Source organism: Rhodamnia argentea, chromosome 7 (assembly GCF_020921035.1).
Source record: "Rhodamnia argentea isolate NSW1041297 chromosome 7, ASM2092103v1, whole genome shotgun sequence".
Taxonomy (NCBI): Eukaryota; Viridiplantae; Streptophyta; class Magnoliopsida; order Myrtales; family Myrtaceae; genus Rhodamnia; species Rhodamnia argentea.
Window position 1 is genome coordinate 24,718,166 of NC_063156.1, and position 20,738 is coordinate 24,738,903.

At 40.7% G+C, this 20,738-nt stretch overlaps 1 protein-coding gene across 1 annotated transcript; it reads left to right on the forward strand.

Moving 5' to 3' along the window:
* Nucleotides 1–13,508: 13,508 nt before the first annotated feature.
* Nucleotides 13,509–17,582, forward strand: LOC115727882 (MDIS1-interacting receptor like kinase 2-like). Its single transcript, XM_048282648.1, has 2 exons — nt 13,509–16,347; nt 16,798–17,582. Exons 1-2 carry the CDS (start codon nt 13,509–13,511, stop codon nt 17,220–17,222), a joined length of 3,264 nt encoding a protein of 1,087 aa, XP_048138605.1. The 3' UTR covers nt 17,223–17,582.
* The last annotated feature ends 3,156 nt before the right edge of the window (nt 17,583–20,738 follow it).

The window sequence follows — 20,738 nt, forward strand, 5'->3', positions numbered from 1 at the left end:
CGGTTGATTCAAGTGGACGAAACTTGAAAGAGAGCGTGGGAATCGGAGTTGGTCCGGTTTTCGGTACATTGAACCATCCTACCTTTGGATCTCGAGTCTTGACCAGTGAGCAAAATCAATCGTTTCATAGGCGAAACCAATTACGTTTAGAACAAAACAAAAGCATCCTCATATTTATGTTGACGTTTTGACAATACTCGAGTTGTATAGATTTTTAGGTGGTATAGGAAGGACCGCACTGCCTGTGGACCCGACCAAAGAAGATGCACAAACTTGTGAAATCTTATTGCCTTATTTGCTCGAAAATGTTATATCCACTCGTTATGGATTAGACGATTTGATTGGATAATCATGGATGGGCACAGTTAAGACAAAAATTCTCTTTTCTCTCGAATGCAATGCTGACCGCACGCACTCGTGTTGGGTCTAAAAGGCCGAAGGTACATAAGGAGGGGCATGTGTGCCCTGATTTGCTCGGAAGCCTCTTAAATAAAGAGTTTAAGATCACATGGAATGCTATAATGAACTGATTTTGGTATTCATGATCTCTTTCTTGTTTATAGTTTGAGATGCAGCTTAAGGTTTTAATCTCTATTTGTTGCTATTCAGTGTTCAACGACGAGGACGGATATACACTGCACCTAAGAATGGGCTTCACCAGTCCACCGGTCCACCACTTAGGCACGTACGAGATCTACCTGACTTGATCATCACTCTAGGCCGGGCCTTTAAGCATAGCTGTCGACCATCTGGCACTCATCATGTTTCGCCGTTTGAGATTAAAAACCAGATCATTAATTCCTTTTATATAGGCTCTCCAAAATTTATCTTTGTTTTACTTTTTAAAGATTTTCCATTTTCCTTTTAGTTTATCTTTATATGTATTTATTGTATCTTTTTAAAAGCCATGTAGGACGACATGTTATCAAATAATGACAAATTAACGGCCCGTCAACATTTCCAATGACTTGTTTCAAAAGAGAAAACCCACATGAGTTGAGGGAGTACATTGGTTATATATATACACACACAAATTTAACAATATTGAACAAATTGAGAAGGAATGGAAACCATTGGTGCCTTTATCCTCTTTAGTTCACGCATCAGAACATTTAGAAAAAGATTTTGGTAATCTAACTACTATTTTTTTTTTTTTTTGGTCGAAAGCTAACTACTATTTAAAAGAAGACAAATGTAGGCTTCTTTTCAAACTATGACATAATAATATTCATTGTGTGAATACAAGATTCTAGATTAACGCCTTCGAATATTGTATATAATCATATACGGTAATAGCATATAAATGGTTTCTCCTAAAAGAAAATACACATATGTTAAATGAAGTGTTGGCGAGATAAACTTGTCAAGTCGTGATAAAATTGAGCATGGTACCACATAAACTACTGATCGACCGGGTCAACTAAGGTTTCTTCATGGTCTTTTCTGAGCTCTCTCCCCTCCCCCTCCCATTCTCCTTCTTTGTTCCCATATTTCTTTTTGTCCTCATCTTTTTATAGTTTTTTTTTGTTACTTTCGTGGGCGATCACGTTGACTTCTCCACATGAAGAGTCTTGTCCGGTAAGTTCAGAAGTTCAAAGCATGAGCATCTCGGAAGAATATGATATTCCAGATCCGCTAGCTCACTCGGCTCCAAGAATTGCTCTCTATAGTCGAGCATGGCTCTTCTACTTCTTCTGCAATCGGCTTATCTAAAAGTTATTTTGTGTTCAATTGGTGCCTGTTATGTAGGTCTTCTCTCCGAATCTAGAGTTAGATTTAGATTTAGGTGCTCCTCTATTCCGATCTAGAAATAGATCTGAAATTTGCAAAGCGTTATCTATGTTTTTTCAACCTATTGATGTTGTTGTCATCTTCTCTATACGATGATGATACTAGGGATGCTAAATCTAGGTGTGCACCGCTTTTTTGGCAAATCCTTAGTTACCGGAGAGAGAAATCTTGATGTGTGCCCATCATTGACATTATTTCGAGATTTGGTGATCGGTCGCTGATTGTGCTTTGATGCGTCTTTGTGGAATGAACGAGTCTATTTAGGCTATATCAAGTTGTTTTGTTTTGTTTGATTTGCCAAATTATGTAGTTCTCTTTAGAATGAAATGAAAATTTTCTTTTCGACAAAAAAAAAAGGATAAGATTGAGGATCAATATTTAAGTTGTAATAACTAATAGCTGTGTTACCATAATAGTCATAGGCTATGTTTAGCCAATGTGTTGTATTCTTCTTTACTAAAGGAAAAATAAATCTCCCCCAACAAACTAAATTGAATGGGGATTTCTCCTGTGGAAGTAACCTTCCAAGGGATTTTTCCTCGATTGATCAAACCACATAAAACCTTTGTCATTTTCTCTTTTCTTTGTCTCTTACATCTTCGTATCAACTCGCTATAAGGAAAAAAGACATTTCCATCGGTTTGGCCCAAATGAAAAATAAGGATCATTATCTAGTACATCAATGGAGTGAATTACTCGGAAACCAAACCAAAACGGATGCTAACATAGATGAAGCAGAAGATGCAATACTCTAGGAATGTTTTGACGGCCAATGGCAATTTTTGGAGATGATGAAATTGCCAAAGCATGGTCGCCCTTAGGCATTTTAAACAGCCGATGGTGGGCTTTGGATTCAACACAGGCTTCACTATCTACCCAGTGAGTGCACTGAACTTGCATTTGTACTAGGGATTTTCGAAAGAGAGTAGGTTTGGAAAGTAAGGGTCCGCTGGAAAGTGAATTATCAAATTTGCATTACCGCCTCATTGTGCTGTTTTCATTTGTCAAATGAATTTTCACAAATTAAGGGTAGTGTTACGCCGCGATCCTCGAGCGCGCGACATTCCTACCATCTCATCCCTCGGATTAAAAGGGTAGCGTCCCGGGCACGCTACCAACCCGTGAGATTAACTACGCATGCGAAAACGTACAATATTCTCGGACAAAAATATAAGATAGGGATAGACAAGTAGGAAAACACATTAATTCAAAAATATGATTTTATTTACAATCACATCATAGGCCAACCGAGATGACTTGTTAATCAGCCCCATACTTCGGGACGAGGTAGGATCAATTTCGTATCTACTCCAAATAGGGCTACGTCGCTCTCGTCCTTATCGGCTTTTCAAAAAAATTACTAGCTCCATCACTTAGAACTTGAAAATGGTAACCACGACGGGGTTAGATATAAATCTCGGTGAGTCAACACCTAAGCCAAGGCGGGGCGTTGAATCGCTCAGAACCCCTACTAAATAGTCACAAAATCATGGTGTAAATCTTTCAATCACATGCAAGCTTACCTGACAAAAGCCACATATAATATAATGTAAAACATAACGTGACAATCATATTAATCAACTCACGAGCCAAGCATCACATCAACTCAATCCGAACGTCTTATCAATCAATCGCATACCTCAATGCAGATATCTCATTCATATGCAACTCATCCACGAGAATACTACACAAAATGCAATGATAACTCATACATATGCGAATATGTGCCTTTGTCGTTCTACTCAATCCGTCCCATACCAAATTTTATAGTCAAGATACACACACACTTTCCTATGAACAAGTCACAATTGCATATAGTTTCATTACTAACGGCCATTTGGCCTTGCACACTGGATAGTTGATGCATATCACACTAGATAGTTGGTGCTCTTCCGGCGGGATCATGTATTGTCCCTTACTTCTGGTGATGGCGTCTGATAGCCCGTGTGATTCCGATCGACACGGCACGGAACTACCAGAAATTCACGAAAGGACTTTGGTCCATCACAAGTTGCGACCGTCATCCACTCAATCCGACGACACGGAAAGGCATGCATCCAATAAGTCGTGGGATTTCGATCCACATGGCACGACATTGTCAAGGAAGATCCATTATATATGACTATTCGAGACACTTGGCAATCTATTAGTTCATAATCCCATTTTTAGCCATATGTTCACACGACATGCTCGTGACTCGATCCAAGGCCGTTTTTGCACCAATACGTACAATTGATGTCAAATGTGGTTATACAAATGCATGAAATCATGTACTGAATTTTACATGCATCACGGGGTAATTTTCCCTCAAATCGAACATCTAATTCGTTAATGGCCAATCAAAGTATTTAATTAGACAATCGATACGGGCAATCGATTCACGCAGGTCAATCAATTTAGTCATGAATATTTGATTCAATTATGCACATTTGAGCTCAATTCAAGAGACAATTTAAGATTAGCCGATTCGATTAGTCAATCGATCGTATGCTCTTCTCTAATCCATCGCTCACTCCCGATTAATCAATAATGATCCTTCAATCTATCAATCTCATCCAATTAGCCATAGAATCCTAGTTAATTAGACTAACTTAACCAATTAGGGCCATTGATCTTAAATCAAGTTTCTACCATACATCGGCCCTAATTGAGCTACCTAAACACCTAATAATCTAAATAAATTAATTTGAACATAATTAATAATCTAACCAAAGATTAGAGGTTGACTTACCATCAATCACTCGAGGCGAGACCAGCGACGATCCATGGGAATTCCTCGGCAAGAGCGTCGAGAGTGGTTCGGACTTTTGGCCCACGAACTTGGTCGCTCGGCCCAAATCCTCGGTCACATGGGCCAAAACTTTTGGCCAACTTGGCCCATGAGCCTAGCTTAAGGCTCGGGCACTCGGCCCACTTGGCTAACCCACTTGGCCCATAATCTTGGCCACGACCTGGCTCGCTGGCCCGCAAATAGGGCACGAAACAAGGCAAGCACGGTAGAGCAAAATCCGGGGATACGGTGGTTGTTTTGATGGCTTATGGGCGGTGGGAGGCTCCGAGGTCGATGGTGGAGGTTTGAGGGGACGTCGAGGGACGTGTGGGTGGTCGGAGGTGGTTCACGGTGGCCGAAGGGAGCTCGGACATCAACAAATAGAAGTTGCAGTAGGCCAAAAATAGAGGACTTGGTGTAGAGCAAGCTGGCCGGGGCTATTCTAGGGTCCAAACGTGTAATGGTCGGTTACCCGCGAGCTTGGCCAACGATGGAGGCTTGAGGAGGTCGCTGCAGGTGGTTGGCGAACGACGAAGGTGGCTTGGAAAGGTCGGAACAAAAGCTGCAGCCCAGGGACGCCGAGACAGGGGCATCGGGCCTGCAAAGCCGTTTCACAACTCCGAGGTTGCTCAACCGGCTTAAGGCGATCGGCGATGGTAACTGGAGGCGTAGAGAGGTCGTCGAGGCGGCGGCGATGTAGGATCGAGGTTGCGGCAGCAGCGGCCGAAGCCACCCAGAAGCAAAGCATGCAGTAGCTGCAGAAGAGCACGCCAAATTTTAGGTCATTGATGGTGGTCGCGCGATGACGTACGGTGGCTGCTAGTGTCGAGGTGGGGCTATGAGGTGGCGGTGGTTGTGGTGGCTCGAGCTGGGGGTTGGTTCGCATGAAAAGAAGGAAGAAGAGGAAGAGAGCGGTGGCATAACATGGGAATAGGAGAGGCGGTGGGCGTGAGAGGGAGAAAGGGAAAGAAAGAAAAAAAGAAAAAAAGAAAGAGAGAGAAGAAAGAGATAGGGTTATTCGGCTAATTCTTGGACTGAAGAGACAAGGTGGGTCCCATTAATAATTTTCTTTGTCTTATGCACATAAAAAAAATCCTAGGGGCAAAATCGTAATTTCCAAAAATTGGCTGGGGGTATTTTGATAATTTCACATGTCGTAACAAGCCTTCGGCCTCTCCCGAGGGTTCGGTGGGTTTAGAGGTATTGCCATCGGCCAATGGTTTGGACTCTTCCAAGTCCTATCTCGCGTAACGTTGAATTTCTTTTCTTGATTAGCAAACTAAAATGCTACTAAAAGTTGCCACTAGCCTATTAGGGTCGGCTATAAACTAATCGAGACATGGGAGGATTATCTTGATTCCTACCCAACCAGAGCTTCTAGGTTCGAGGACTTGTTTACGCTAGTTAGATAATTAGCGCCCTTTCGATACCCAACAAATCAATATTCCCTAATATGACCATACATTCTACATATTATTTTAAACTCATCAGGTATCTAGCAAAGTACTAAATGATTATGCATAATGCTTTTATGTCATTTCATGCAATTACCTATTTATCCTTAACCTCTAACAATATAGGGAAAGCGATTAACATGTAATTTTTTAAGAGATAATGTTATAATAAACACTCAATTAGGTAAATATGCCAAATAACAGACTAGAATAAGCATATGCATACCAAGTCTATGATGACGATATTTAAACAAACAATTTCAACTCGAAGGTCAAATTACAACAATATCATATTGGATTGGATATCGATCTTCAATCAATGCCAATTTAGAGCTTAAAAATTCACATTAGGGGTAAAAAGGTCATGAAAATCATTCTTCTAATTTTCTGAATTTTTGAATTTTTTTTTGAATTTATTTTTCGAATTTTTATTTATTTTTATTTATTTAATATTTAATTAAAGAGAGTCGGGTCCAGGTCGGGTTCTCGGGTCCGGGCTTGGACCAGGTCTACGGCCTGATCCGACCCAGGATATAGGACCCGAGCCGGGCCTGATTGACACAAAAAGTTCAGGCCCATTTTTGCTTTTAATTTTAAACGAACTGGGCTCCAGCCCTCCTTCTGGCCCATCTCTCCCACGCCCAAAACCCTCTCCAGTTTTAAAACAGGCCCAACTCTAGCTAAGAAATAAAACAGGCCCAGCTTAGTCTTCTCCCTTTTTCTCAGCCCGCTATGAACACAATCTCCTCTCTTTAGTCTTTTCGGGCCAGCCCACCAGCATCTCAAACAAAAGAAGCCAAGCCCAGCTTCCCTTTTACTTTACACGCCAGCCCAAACTCCCAAAGCCCAGACCGTTCACTCCCTTATAACAAATCAACCCAAGCCCAGCAGCTTCTCTTTTTCCCTTCACCAGCCCGTCCGATTCAGCCCACACTACAGCCCAAAGCAGTCAAAAAAAAGAAAAAAGGTGCGACAGCCCTATTGCTCCTGTTCATCGTCTTCTTCGTGCATCGTCCGTCTCTTTCCAACGCCGACTTCGCCCACGGCCGTGACCAAAACCCAGCACCGCTCCTGGTCTTCGCTCGCCTCGCCGTCGCGTCGCCGGGACTCGCTCGTCGCTGCCGTTAGGTCACGCTCCCGTGGAGCTCCTTGCCACAACACCGGGCCTGCTCATCCAGTACCGAGACTACTACGCCGAGATCCGACCGCCACGCCACCACCTATCGACGTCGCCGACCACCGCCAGTCACATCAGGGTGCCAACAACCATTACCGAGACCTGCCCGCTTGGATCTATACGCCTGAAAGTCTGGTTCGGATCGCTCAATACTGAACCATCGATGCTGGGATAAGCCTGCTGCACCGATGTTTCTGGTCTGGCCTACCCTGCGCATAGCCACTGGTTCAGGTCACCTCATGCCGGGTTTGAGCTCACACGCCGTCTGCACTCACGTCCCAGTGTCGTCGACTGAGCTGGACTGACCCAACTCACCTTTTTCGTCTTCCCCACGAGCCAATGGCCTTCCTCTTACCAACTAATGCAACGGCCAACGATCCAGCCGAGACAGTCAAGGACAGACGAGAAGTAAAAGAAAGAGAACTACTGACTTGTCTAACAGCAAAAGAAAACAACAAAACAAAGCCACAAGCCAAGGGAAACACGCGACCTAGTCTATATCACATTCAAGTCGGGATGGTGAGGCTCAGTTCATTGTTCCATCAAAACAGAGGCGGACATAGAGACTTGGCATTACCTGGTGCGAGGCGCGCTGGTGGCAGGCGGCTGGAGTCGCTGGTCGGGTGGAGAGATGGCGACGGGCGGAGGAGGCTCGCGTACCTCTTGGTCTCTCCTCCCTTTTGCTTTCTCAAGTTCCCTCTCGCTTCTTCCCTTTGTTTTTTTCTTTCGCTTTTGCCCCCGCCGAACCAACCCACAGCCTGCCACCCTCAGCTGCTTATATTGTTCCCTATGCCTCCTTCCCCAAGCTTTCCTTACATGGACGGGAGTGAATCCCGCATGATGTGGACGTGAGTTGGTGAAAGTGTGTGGTGGAATGAGAAAATATTCAGTGGTCATCAAACTCCACGTCATCAGCCTACGTGGAGCACGAGATCCAGTCAAAATTCAACACGTGTCCTCTGACCTGGAATTAAAAAAAAGAATAGAACGAGAGCCATTTTTTATCTCTCTCCTCTGGCATACTGGCAGGCTAGGCATAGTCCGAGGACAAGCAACATTAAATGACATTTATTGCCTGCTCTCCCTCTCTCCTCTTTCCCGTTTGAAAGATGAGGTCCTCTCGAACTCTCTCTTCTCCTGCTTATATCCTCGGGTCCTTTTGCCCTCCCCTTCTCCTCCTCCTTCGTCTTCGTTCTCCTCGCCGTCATCGCCTTTCCGGCTCCGGCTCTGGAAACCGCCGATTGGCCTCTCGAACTCTTCTTTGTCTTTTACTCCTACCGGTCCCGATTACGGGCTCGGGTAGGTAGTCAACGATTTTGAAGCGGACAAAACTTGCAAGGCTGGATATACCGGTGGTGGCGCTGAGGTTTGGGGCTCCGGCGACGGCCGAGGAAAATGAGTACTCTGTTTATTGCGAGAGAGGGAGGAGGGAAGCTATGGAGGATTGACCTTCTACTTCAGTCGGTATCCATGGAGATAGCAAGCGAGTAAATTGTTCCGTTTTTCAGTTAGGGCTCGCGTTCACGAGGGTGGTGAGAAGAGAAGACTGATGAGGGAAGCTATATTTCAATGGCTGCTGAGTTTGCCGCGGAAAACTTGAATAAGAATATCATAGATGAAGTGGTGAGAAGAGATAAGAATGAAATAGAGACGGCTGTGAAGCATGGTTATTTGAAAACTGATTTGGATTTTTTGAATGAGGAATCACGAGGCGGCTCATGATGTGTAACTGTGTAGATTAAAAGGGACAACCAATCGGTGTCTAATGCTGGAGATTGTTTGAGCTGTTCTTTGTAGAGCTGGCACCGCAGAGGCTCTCACATCTGATCATAGGCCTTGTTGGGAAGATGAAAAGGAACACATTGAGGCTCTCTCAACATTCTATTCATTTTTTGACATGTGAAAAGATACTGTTTGTAGCAGCTTTATATGAAATTAAGTTCTTTCGCCTTATCCACTTTCATTCTGGAACCGCTTGAGTTAGCAAACTCTGCTTGTGTTAGAAGCTTGTGAGATTTCTATCCATTTCATGAAAGCTAGATTAAGGATCAAGCTGCTGTGTCAGCATTTATATTATCTTTAACCTTATGCGTAAGGAGTGGTTCTACACGCCAATTTCACTTGAAAAATTATTCTTTTCCATTGTCGTGGCTGTCAAAGTCGTTTCAACATACATGATTTATGTCCTAATGCCGTGGTCTGCGTCTTTTGTTCATTCGTTCATTCTTATGTTGGTGTTTGCGACAGTTGAGTTGCAGCATGTGAAACTTTTCTTCAAGCCACTTGCAAAAAGTTTTAAGTGTTTCAGTGAAGACGACGATATACACCGCACAAAAAAGAGGACTTGATAAATGGCGGCAGACCATCATCTCCTTTTCTAATCAATTAAATAGAACTATTTCAACAAAATTACATCTCAAGCAAGATCATCCACGTAGCCTAGAAATTAGAAATAAATGGAAAATGCAAAGGATAAAAACAGAGCACCCGTTGCTTTCTCTCCTCAATCTCTTGCAATAAACACAGTATCCGTGCTCCGTTTCTAAATCTTTGGCGACCTACCCGAGCCCGAAATCGGGACCCGTAAGAGTAGAAGACCAAGAAGAGTTCGAGAGGCCAATCGGCGGTTTCCCGAGCCGGAGCCGGAAAGACGATGACGGCGAGGAGAAAGAAGACGAAGGAGGAGGAGAAGGGGAGGGCAAAAGGACCCGAGGATATAAGCAGGAGAAGAGAGAGTTCGAGAGGACCTCATCTTTCAAACGGGAAAGAGGAGAGAGGGAGAGCGGGCAATAAATGTCATTTAATGTTGCTTGTCCTCGGACTATGCCTAGCCTGCCAGTTTGCCAGAGGAGAGAGATAAAAAAATGTCTCTCATTCTATTCTTTTTTTAAATTCCAGGTCAGAGGACACGTGTTGAATTTTGACTGGATCTCGCGCTCCCCATAGGCTGATGACGTGGAGTTTGATGACCACTGAATATTTTCTCGTGGTGGAATAGTCTGTGACGTGAGTGTGTGCAAGAAAGAGTGACGTGAGTGGGGTGAGGATGAGAGATGGGCTGAGGAGAAATCAGAAAGGGAAGATGGGCTGAGGAAAATAAAAAGGGGTGATGGGATGCTCGCCCGCCCCGTGTGAGGAAGAAAAATAGAGGGAAGGGAGTTTGGGCCGAGAAAAAGAAAAATAAAGGAAGGAGAAGACTCGCGGGCTTGAGTTAAACTGGCCTGATCATAATTTTTGTTCTTTTTTTTTAATTTAATTTTTAAAATGAAAATAACAAAACCAATTCGTCAATTAATTTTTTTTTGTATTTTCAATAACCCAAGAAAAGATGCATATTTAATAAATTAGAGGTATTCTTATTTAATATATATTACAAGATCGCCAAAATTAGGTGTCAACATCACATTTTAGGGTAATTCGGTCGTTCGGAAACCCGACGGAGGGTTATTTAATTTGAACTCGAGTCAATTTAGCCCAAATGAGGCTTAATGTGAATTTTTTTAATTTTAGGACGCGATTACTCGCTTAATCGAAATTTAATCCGATTCGAACAACGATTTTGGAAATTTCCAATTTCCGATTTCTAATTCTTTAATATCCGATCTTGAGCATCAAACTAAAATTCATAGTCATTTCATAGACTAGATTTCACTATTAACGATCACCAATTTTCAGGGCGTCACGGGTAGTCTCTAAAGAAAATCAAAAGCGAATACAAATCCCTCTGTTATTTTTGCAAGATGACTGTCTAGCAAAAGAATGGAGCCCATAAAAGGAATTCTCTCGTCATCTATGTGCTCCTGTAGGAATGAACCATTCGCTATTTTCCCATTTATTAGGAATTAAGTCATTATAGCATGTAACGGTTAATATTTCTTTTTCTTTTGCACAAAAAAATAAAGCGACATGTCCCGTGTTTAACTAGGTCCATCCTCTAGATACATTTTTTCCTGTCAGCATCAACCGTTACGACGATAACTAGCTAGAGATGAATCCATGCGTCGCGCGGTAATAAATGATAAAGAGATTTGTGAATGATTTCATTATCATGTGAACTACATATATGAATATAAATGGGAATTTCAGTTATAACACTTTCTGCAATGAATTTGTTTTTCTTATAGGCCTTATGTCCCTTCAGGCTGTAAAGTTATCTACTTAAAAAAAAAAAAAATAGCAGTTTAACGCAATTGTATTTCACATTCATCCAGAGTTGCTTCCTTTTTCTCATGCGGTCATTTCATTTTTCTATTCATAAAGCACTCATGATTGGCACATTTATAAATATGTAGAATTACTTAGAGCAGAAATACATTTATAAATAGGATTAATACCATGAAAGAACCCAAATTGATACACATGTAATAAACTTATCCCAAACTATTTTTTTGATCAAGAAAAATTTTAAATTGGTATATCTGTGAAAGATTTAGCCCAAATAATTTTTTTGATCACTTAAAGCCCAAAACTGGTATACCCGTAATAAATTTACTCCAAACTATTTTTTTTATCACCAAAAATCCTAAATTAGTACATCCGTGATAAATTTATCCTAAATTGATATACTTGTGAGAAATTTACCGTCTATTAGTTTCGCTTAAAGTGAATTAATATCACGAAAAATTTTAAATTGATACACTTATGAAAAATAAAGGGTAAAAATCCCAAATGGTATACCCATCAACTTTCATGTGTCATCTAACTTAGTAATTTGATGGTAAAATTTAACGAAAACCGACAGAGTGTAAATTTGTTATATGTATACCGGTTTAGGGTAAATCTATTACGGGTGTATCATTTTAAAGTTTTTTATGGTAAAAAAAATAGTTTGAGGTAAATTTATCACAGACATATTAGTTATGGGATTTTTGTGATCGAAAGGAATATTTTAAGGTAAATTTATTATAAGTATATGAGTTTGAGGTTTTTCGTGGTATTAACCGTTAGAAATATCAATGAACTTGCGTCAACCAAAAGACCTTACCAGAATAAGAAAACTCATGGATCGACCTAAATAACTTGTAAACAGAACTTTGAGCTGTTCACTGAACTCTCATTCTGGTATTGGAGGAGGCCTAGGTTCCCTCAAAGTAACCTGCTCATTTTCTTGTTGTTGCTTTGTTTCTTCTGGAAGGCAGGGAAGCGTAGAACTTAGTTTGCAAAAAGGAGGCCCAAGTTCTCTTCACATATCAATCCCTCGAATCTTTACCATGTGCAAGTCATAGAACCATTTCCGCCGGAATTCACAGCGAAAAAATTATGCACAATTAAGATTTGGTCGATTTCTACGAAACAGTATGTTGAAATAGAAAATTGCCACCGCTCAACACCCCATTCATCTACGAAAAAGGTTAAGTCAAGCAGACCAACAAATGAGACATATGACCACCCACGGTCAGGACCACCATTTTCCGCGAATACGGTCGGCATGTCAATTTGAATGAAGACTTGGAAAAGTAAGTCAAGCATGACCAACGAATGATACTTTCATGGTTCTGCGCTGTTCTCTCCTTATCCCCTACGGTGCACGCTATACTGATTGGAAAGGGGAAAACGACTTCATCTTTGCAAACAGGCTCAATACCAAAAAAAATCTCTAACTTTAGCATTTGTGATAATTTTATCCAAAAATTTTTTTGTCTCATAAAAAATCTCCAAATTTTATATTTATCACAATTCTATCCCAAACTTTTGCTTTAGTCCCAATTCTACCAGCCTAGTAAAAAAAAAAAAAAATCAATTTTAGCATATATCACAATTATATCCAAAATATTCCCTTTTTTTTGTCTCGTAAAAAGAGATCCAGGCGCTCTTCACAGACCAATCACTCAGAATCTTTATCGCATGTACATCATATAATCATTTTGCCGGAATTGTCAAAAGGAAAAATTATGAACAATCAAATTTGGTCGATTTCTATGAAATATTATCTTGAAATAGGAAACCACCTCTGGGAAAATATAGAGGCCTTAGAACCGTGACCCCACATACTGTATACCCCCCTTTCAACACCCCACTCATCTACGAAAAAGCTGAGTGCCGATTTTGAGCCATATATCCACCCACGGTCCGGTTAATCAATTGCCATAAATGTATGGTTAACCGATTGAGACTTTTCTGGTTACGCTGTAATGCTGTATTCCCTCGGCACCCCGGCAGCGCATGCCAAACTGATTGAGAAGGGAAAAAGACTTCATGTTGTAATAGGAATTGTCCTCGATAGAGGAGGCTTCGGGAGTGATCTTCCACTCTATATAAGTTTAGTCATCCATCTCGTCAACGTTATGTAGACCTGAACACCCCTCCTCCCAAAATCATGGCTTCTTCCTTTCTGCTGTCCACCCAGTCTCCTTTTGCAGTCTTCCTCTTCTTCTCGCTCTTCATGGTTGGCACCACTTCAATTCATGGTGCAGGCGCTTCTGCTTCCTCCATTCCTGTTTTCGCTATCAATGCGACTGAGAATAAGGATGAAGCGGAGGCTCTCCTGAATTGGAAATCCACTCTCGACAACCGTAGCCAAGCTCTCCTCTCTTCATGGCAAGGCAACAACCCTTGCCGCTTTACCGGTGTCGCTTGTGACTACCATGGAGCCATTGCCCATGTAAATCTTTCCAGTCTCGGTTTGGGAGGAACTCTAGACGGCCTCGACTTCTTGCGCTTAACTGGTGTGGTCAGCTTTGACCTTTCCAACAACTCAATCCATGGCTCCATTCCCTCCAGTATCGGTAACCTTTCCAAACTCAACTATCTTGATCTTTGTCCAAATAAACTGTCCGGGAACATTCCTGCAAGTATAGGCATGCTGGGGAGTCTTCATTCTTTGTTCCTATGTGAAAATCAGCTTTCTGGACCCATACCTTCAACTATCGGGAGGCTCACTTCTCTTATCGAACTTGAGCTATCAACAACAAAGCTCACCGGCTCAATTCCTCGTTCCATCGGAAACTTGACAAGTTTATCTCTTCTTTACCTCTATCAAAATGAACTTTCGGGACACATACCTTTAGAAATCGGGAGGCTCACTTCTCTTATCGAACTTGATCTATCAGAAAACAAATTCACGGGCTCAATTCCTCATTCCATTAGAAACTTGACAAGTTTATCTCTTCTCCACCTCTTTGAAAATGGACTTTCGGGACCGATACCTTCGGAAATCGGGAGGCTCGCTTCTCTTATCGAGCTTGATCTATCGAAAAACAGACTCATCAGCTCAATTCCTCGTTACATCGGAAACTTGACAAGTTTATCTCTTCTTCAACTCTTTGAAAATGGACTTTCGGGACCGATACCTTCGGAAATCGGGAGGCTCATGAGTTTATCTATTCTTCACCTCGAACAAAATGGACTTTCAGGATCGATACCTTCAGAAATTGGAAGCTTGGCCAATCTAACTATATTGAACCTTGCCGACAACAAATTCTTTGGTTCCTTGCCTTTCGAATTCAATAAGTTAACGCGGTTGACTAGTTTGCAGCTATATAACAATAAACTAGAGGGGGAACTGCCAAAAGATGTATGTCTTGGGAGATCATTGCAAAATTTCAGCGCTACCAATAATCATTTCACGGGCCCCATCCCCACAAGCCTAGAGAACTGTAGCACATTAATCAGATTGAGGCTCGAGAGAAACCAACTTACTGGAAACATAACAGAAGCTTTCGGAATATATCCACATTTAGATTTTATTGACTTGAGCAGCAATCATTTGAACGGCGAACTTTCATGGAAATGGGAGCATTGTCGTAATCTAACGAGCTTGAGGATATCAAATAACGACATTTCTGGTGAGATACCTGCGATATTTGGACGGATGGCTCAATTACAGCTACTGGACCTTTCTTCAAATTATTTAAGCGGAGAGATTCCAAGGGAATTGGGAAGCCTGTCGATGCTATTAGAACTCGATTTAAGCAACAACTCGATCATGGGAAATGTCCCCACTGAGATTGGACTTTTATCCCATCTGACACAACTGAACTTGGCATTAAACAATTTGAGCGGATCGATACCAGTGCAGTTAAGCTCTTGCAAAAACTTGTGGAGCTTGAACTTGAGCATAAACAAATTTCAGAGAAGCATTCCTCCTGAGATAGGCAACACACAAGTCCTCGAGGTTCTTGATCTCAGTTATAATATTTTGTCAGAAAATATACCAGGAGAGCTTGCAAAACTGAGAAACTTGCAAGTTTTAAATATCTCCCACAATAGCCTGTCTAGTTCCATCCCACAGTCTTTTGGTGATATGTCGGCCCTGACTTCTATCGATGTATCCTACAATGACCTGGAAGGTCCTCTCCCAAATGTCAAAGCTTTCAATGAGGCTCCATTCGAGGCAATTCAACATAACAAAGGGCTCTGTGGAAACGTTGTTGGTTTGCCGAAATGCAATTCCACTAGGAGCAAGAAGCACAATCGACATGTTGGAGCAAAAATCACAATTATCCTTATTCTCTCATTCTTGGGGTTTCTCCTTCTCTCTTGCACCTTTATCGTTCTAATAATCGTCTATAATCGTCGAAGAAGGATTATCAAGAGAGAGGACAATGAAGGGGCAACGGATGTGGACTTCGAGCGTATTTTGGGTTATGATGGCAAAGTTTTCTATGATCGAATCGTTGAGGCCACGGAAGGATTTGACTCCAAGTACTATGTGGGTGAAGGGGCATATGGAATAGTTTATAAAGCGGAGATTTCAGAAGGTCAAACGTTTGCTGTCAAGCAAACCTGGTCATCCCGTGAAGATACTGAGATCGCTGATTTGGTGCCATTTGAAAGGGAAATTCAAGCCTTGTCAAATATAAGCCATCGCAACATCGTGAAATTTTATGGCTTCTGCTCTCATGCCCAACGTTGTTTTTTGGTCTATGAGTACTTGGAAAGAGGAAGCTTGAGAACAACTTTGAACGATGATCAAAGATCAATAGAATTTGGATGGGACAAGAGGATAAATGTGGTCCGAGGAGTTGCGGATGCATTGTCCTATATGCATCACGAATGTTGTCCTCCGTTGATTCATCGAGACTTGACCAGTAACAACATTCTATTGGATCGTGATTATGAGGCTATTGTTTCCGATTTTGGCACCGCAAGACTATTGAGACCGGATTCATCAAACTCGACAGCCATTGCTAGTACCATCGGGTATATTGCTCCAGGTACTTTGCAATTTTTTGTTCAATTTTTATGGCATTCGGTGTCATGCTTCTATCATAGACTTTTACTAGTTTAGTGTAGTTCATTAGTAATTTAGTCGTCATATGAAGATTTGTTATACTTATCTAGAGCTTTCAAGTTCAATATTGATGTGAAGCCTTTAGATTTTCCTCGTACGTAAGAATTGGCAAATGAGGAAAACAACATAATCAATCCATTTCAAGGATATTAAACTCGTTTTACCTAGAAGGTGCTCGTATTTAAGTATCAAACAAAAGTTTTTGAAGTTTGCCAAAGCATAAACTCCCATACTCAAATCGGTGTAGTAACTGTAGATTAAGCAAAAATTTGTACTTAGCAATCGTCACACGACCTGTCGAGGGAAGTAATGCTGTCAACTTGCATACAACTTATGATCGAGATTGAAAAAATAGTGGATTCTCCGCTTGCGGAGCTGGCTTATTCTTCAGTTCCTACCGAAAAGTGCGATGTGTATAGCTTTGGAGTCATCGCATTGGAGATAATCATGGGAAAGCATCCGGGAGATCATGTCTCTCAAGAGTGTTCATCATCCGTCCAAACTAATTTGATGATGTTGAAGGATGTGCTGGATCAACGTCTCTCACCTTCTAGACTTGGCCTTCGAGATGCGCAAGACGTGGTCTTGATTGCCAAGCTAGCGTTCGAGTGCTTGCAAGCCAATCCGAGGCTTCGACCTACCATGGGACAAGTCTCACGTGAGCTTCGCTTTCAAGTACCCGTGGATATAACACTCTCCGCAGTCAGCTTAGAACAACTTCGCAATCCCAATTTAAAAAAATTTGGAGCATTTCAGGTGATGGTAAGATTTGAAGTTTTCATGTGTTATTGTGTCTGATTTTCACTTATGATGACAACCGCCTTCCGAATATTTTTGAGTTCTCACCAATCCCAACTTGTAATTTTTTTTATTTTCATTGCAGAGCTAGGTGCGATGTTTATAGTTTGAAGTCGTGACACCAGAAAAAATTGTGGGAAGATTTCTGGCAAGATCCCATTTCACAATTATTTCCATCTTTTTGCAAAGTGATCAGGAAGTGAATTTGTAAAAATGGTCAACATCTTTTGCCATCTCTGATACGAGATGTAAAGAACATGTAGTTTCCTTTGCTGTAAGAGATAATAGTACTAGCAATATGTGAACTTTTATCGATGTGTTATGTCATACTTGAATTTTGGATTTATTCCACTAAATCAATTTTGAGTAATGTACGCTATCATCCCGAAACTTTCAAGTGGTCTAATGAAATCCCTAATATATTTTAATATGTTCATGTCGTCCTTTCATTAATTAACCTGAATGAAATATAGCAGGTACACCAATTAAATAAAGTTGATGTTTAATGGAGAAAACTATGTGGATTTCTAGCGTGCCATGTTGATGACTTAAAATTGCAAAACTATAATACTTAGTTGATTTCTTTTAAAGGATGGCGGAAAATCCTCCCTCATTCTCCATTAGACCCCATTTCGGTTGAAAACTTAAATAAGAACAAGACCACATCACTCATATTTTTTTTTTCCGGTCAAACACATTAACCATATTAAGTGAGTGGTTTTGTCTTGGCTTGGAAGCTTTTCTTCGACACTGCACGACATGGTTAGATTTTATGTGTCTTATTTTTAGTAATTTTTGTTTTTATTTTCTTATTTTTTATAAGTTTTTATCTTCCTTTTCCTTATTTCCAAAATATATTTTTGTATTTTGAATTTATTAGAAAAAATTTCAGATAAATTAAAAGCTATGTAGGATGACAAGTCAGTGAATCATAGCTAATTAATGGTTATGTCATTATTTCCGTTTTCTTGTATAACGGAATAATCAATCCCAAAACATGAAAAAGTACATATGGTTGACGGCCTATATTGATCAAAGACAAAGTATAGGAACAATAGTGAGCAAATTGAAAAGGTAAACTACCACTGCCTTTTATATTTTAGTGTTCAAGAATTCGCATTTAGAATAAGATTTCAATAAAGTTAACTGCTCTTCAAATCTTTGTTGGATATTGTTAAAGAAGACAAATGCAAGCTTATCGAAATGGTTCATCCTAAAAAAAATATTAAAAAAAAAAAAACTCATATATGTTAAGTTGAAGGCTAATAGCAAAAGAAAACAGCGAAACAAAGCCACAAGCCAAGGGAAACACGCGACCTAGTCTATATCACATTCAAGTCGGGATGGTGAGGCTCAGTTCATTGTTCCGTCAAAACAGAGGCGGATATAGAGACTTGGCATTACCTGGTCCGAGGCGCGGTGGCAGGCGGCTGGAATCGCTGGTCGGGTGGAGAGATGGCGATGGGGGGAGGAGGCTCGCGTACCTCTCGGTCTCTCCTCCTTTTTGCTTTCTCAAGTTCCCTCTCGCTTCTTCCCTTTTTTTTTACTTTCGCTTTTACCCCCGCCGAACCAACCCACAGCCTGCCACCCCTCGCCTGCTTATATTGTTCCCTATGCCTCCTTCCCCAAGCTTTCCTTACATGGACGGGAGTGAATCCCGCATGATGGGGACGTGAGTTGGTGAAAGTGTGTGGTGGAATTGTCTGTGACGTGAGCGTCTGCAAGAAAGAGTGACGTGAGTGGGGTGAGGATGAGAGATGGGCTGAGGAGAAATCAAAAAGGGGAGATGGGATGCTCGCCCGGCCCGTGTGAGGAAGAAAACTAGAGGGAAGGGAGTTTGGGCCGAGAAAAAGAAAATAAAGGAAGGCAAGGCAGGCCCACGCAAGGGAGGGGGAAAAGAAAGTGGGCCGGCCTTGAGGGGATAGAGGCAGGAGGAAAAATGAAAATGGGCCCACTCCCGAGCGAGCCCGAGAGGGAAAAGGAGAAGACACGCGGGCTTGAGTTAAACTGGCCCGATCATAAATTTTTTCTTTTTTTATTTAATTTTTAAAATGAAAATAACGAACCAATTCATCAATTAATTTTTTTTTGTATTTTCAAAAACCCAAGAAAAGATGCATATTTAATAAATTAGAGGTATTCTTATTTAATATATATATATATATATATATATATATATATATATATATATATATATAAACGAGATCGCCAAAATTAGGTGTCAACATCACATTCTAGGGTAATTCGGGCGTCCGGAAACCCGACAGAGAGTTATTTAATCTAAACTCTAGTCAATTTAGCTCGAACGAGGCTTAATGTGAAATTTTCTAATTTTAGGACGCGATTACTCGCTTAATCGAAATTTAATCCGATTCGAACAATAATTCCGGAAATTTGTAATTTCCGATTTCTAATTCCTTAATATCTGATCTTGAGCATCAAACTAAAATTTATAGTCATTTCATAGACTAGATTTCACTATTAACGGTCGCCAATTTTCAAGGCATCATAGGTAGTCTCTAAAGAAAATCAAAAGCGAATACAAATCCCTCTGTTAATTTTGCAGGATGACTGTCTCGCAAAAGAATGGAGCCCATAAAAGGAATCCTCTCGTCATCTATGTGCTCCTGTGGGAATGAACCATTCGCTATTTTCTCATTTGTTAGGAATGAAGTCATTATAGCATGTAACGGTTAATATTTCTTTTTCTTTTGCACAAAAAAATAAAGCGACATGTCCCGTGTTTAATTAGGTCCATCCTCTAGATGCATTTTTTCCTGTTAGCATCGACTGTTACAACGATACCTAACTAGAGATGAATCCATGTGGCGCGCGGTAATAAATGATAAAGAGATTTGTGAATAATTTCATTATCATGTGAACTACATATATGAATAGAAATGGGAATTTCAGTTATAACACTTTCTGCAATGAATTTGTTTTTCTTATAGGCCTTATGTCCCTTCAGGCTGTAAAGTTATCCACTTAAAAAAAAAAATAGCAGTTTAACGCAATTGTATTTCGCATTCATCCGAAGTTGCTTCCTATTTCTCATGCAGTCACTTCATTTTTCTATTCATAAAGCACTCATGATTGGCACATTTATAAATATGTAGAATTACTTAGAGCAGAAATCCAGTTATAAATAGGATTAATACCACGAAAGAACCCAAATTGATACACATGTAATAAACTTATCCCAAACTATTTTTTTGATCAAGAAAAATTTTAAACTGGTATATTTGTGAAAAATTTACCCCAAATAATTTTTTTGATCACGTAAAGCCCCAAACTGGTACACCTATAATAAATTTACTTCAATTCATTTTTTTATCACAAAAAATCCTAAACTAGTAAATCTGTGATAAATTTATCATAAATTGGTATACTTGTGAGAAATTTACCGTTCGATAGTTTCGGTTAAAGTGAGTTAATATCACGAAAAATCTTAAATTGATACACCTATGACAAATAAAAAGTAAAAATCTCAAATGGTACACCCATTAACTTTCACGT

Bases quoted from the DNA above. Each gene is read 5' to 3' on its own strand.
- LOC115727882 (XM_048282648.1), top strand. From the start codon at position 13,509: ATGGCTTCTTCCTTTCTGCTGTCCACCCAGTCTCCTTTTGCAGTCTTC. The intron at 16,348-16,797 runs GTACTTTGCAAT...CTCCGCTTGCGG, and splicing joins CATCGGGTATATTGCTCCAG to AGCTGGCTTATTCTTCAGTT.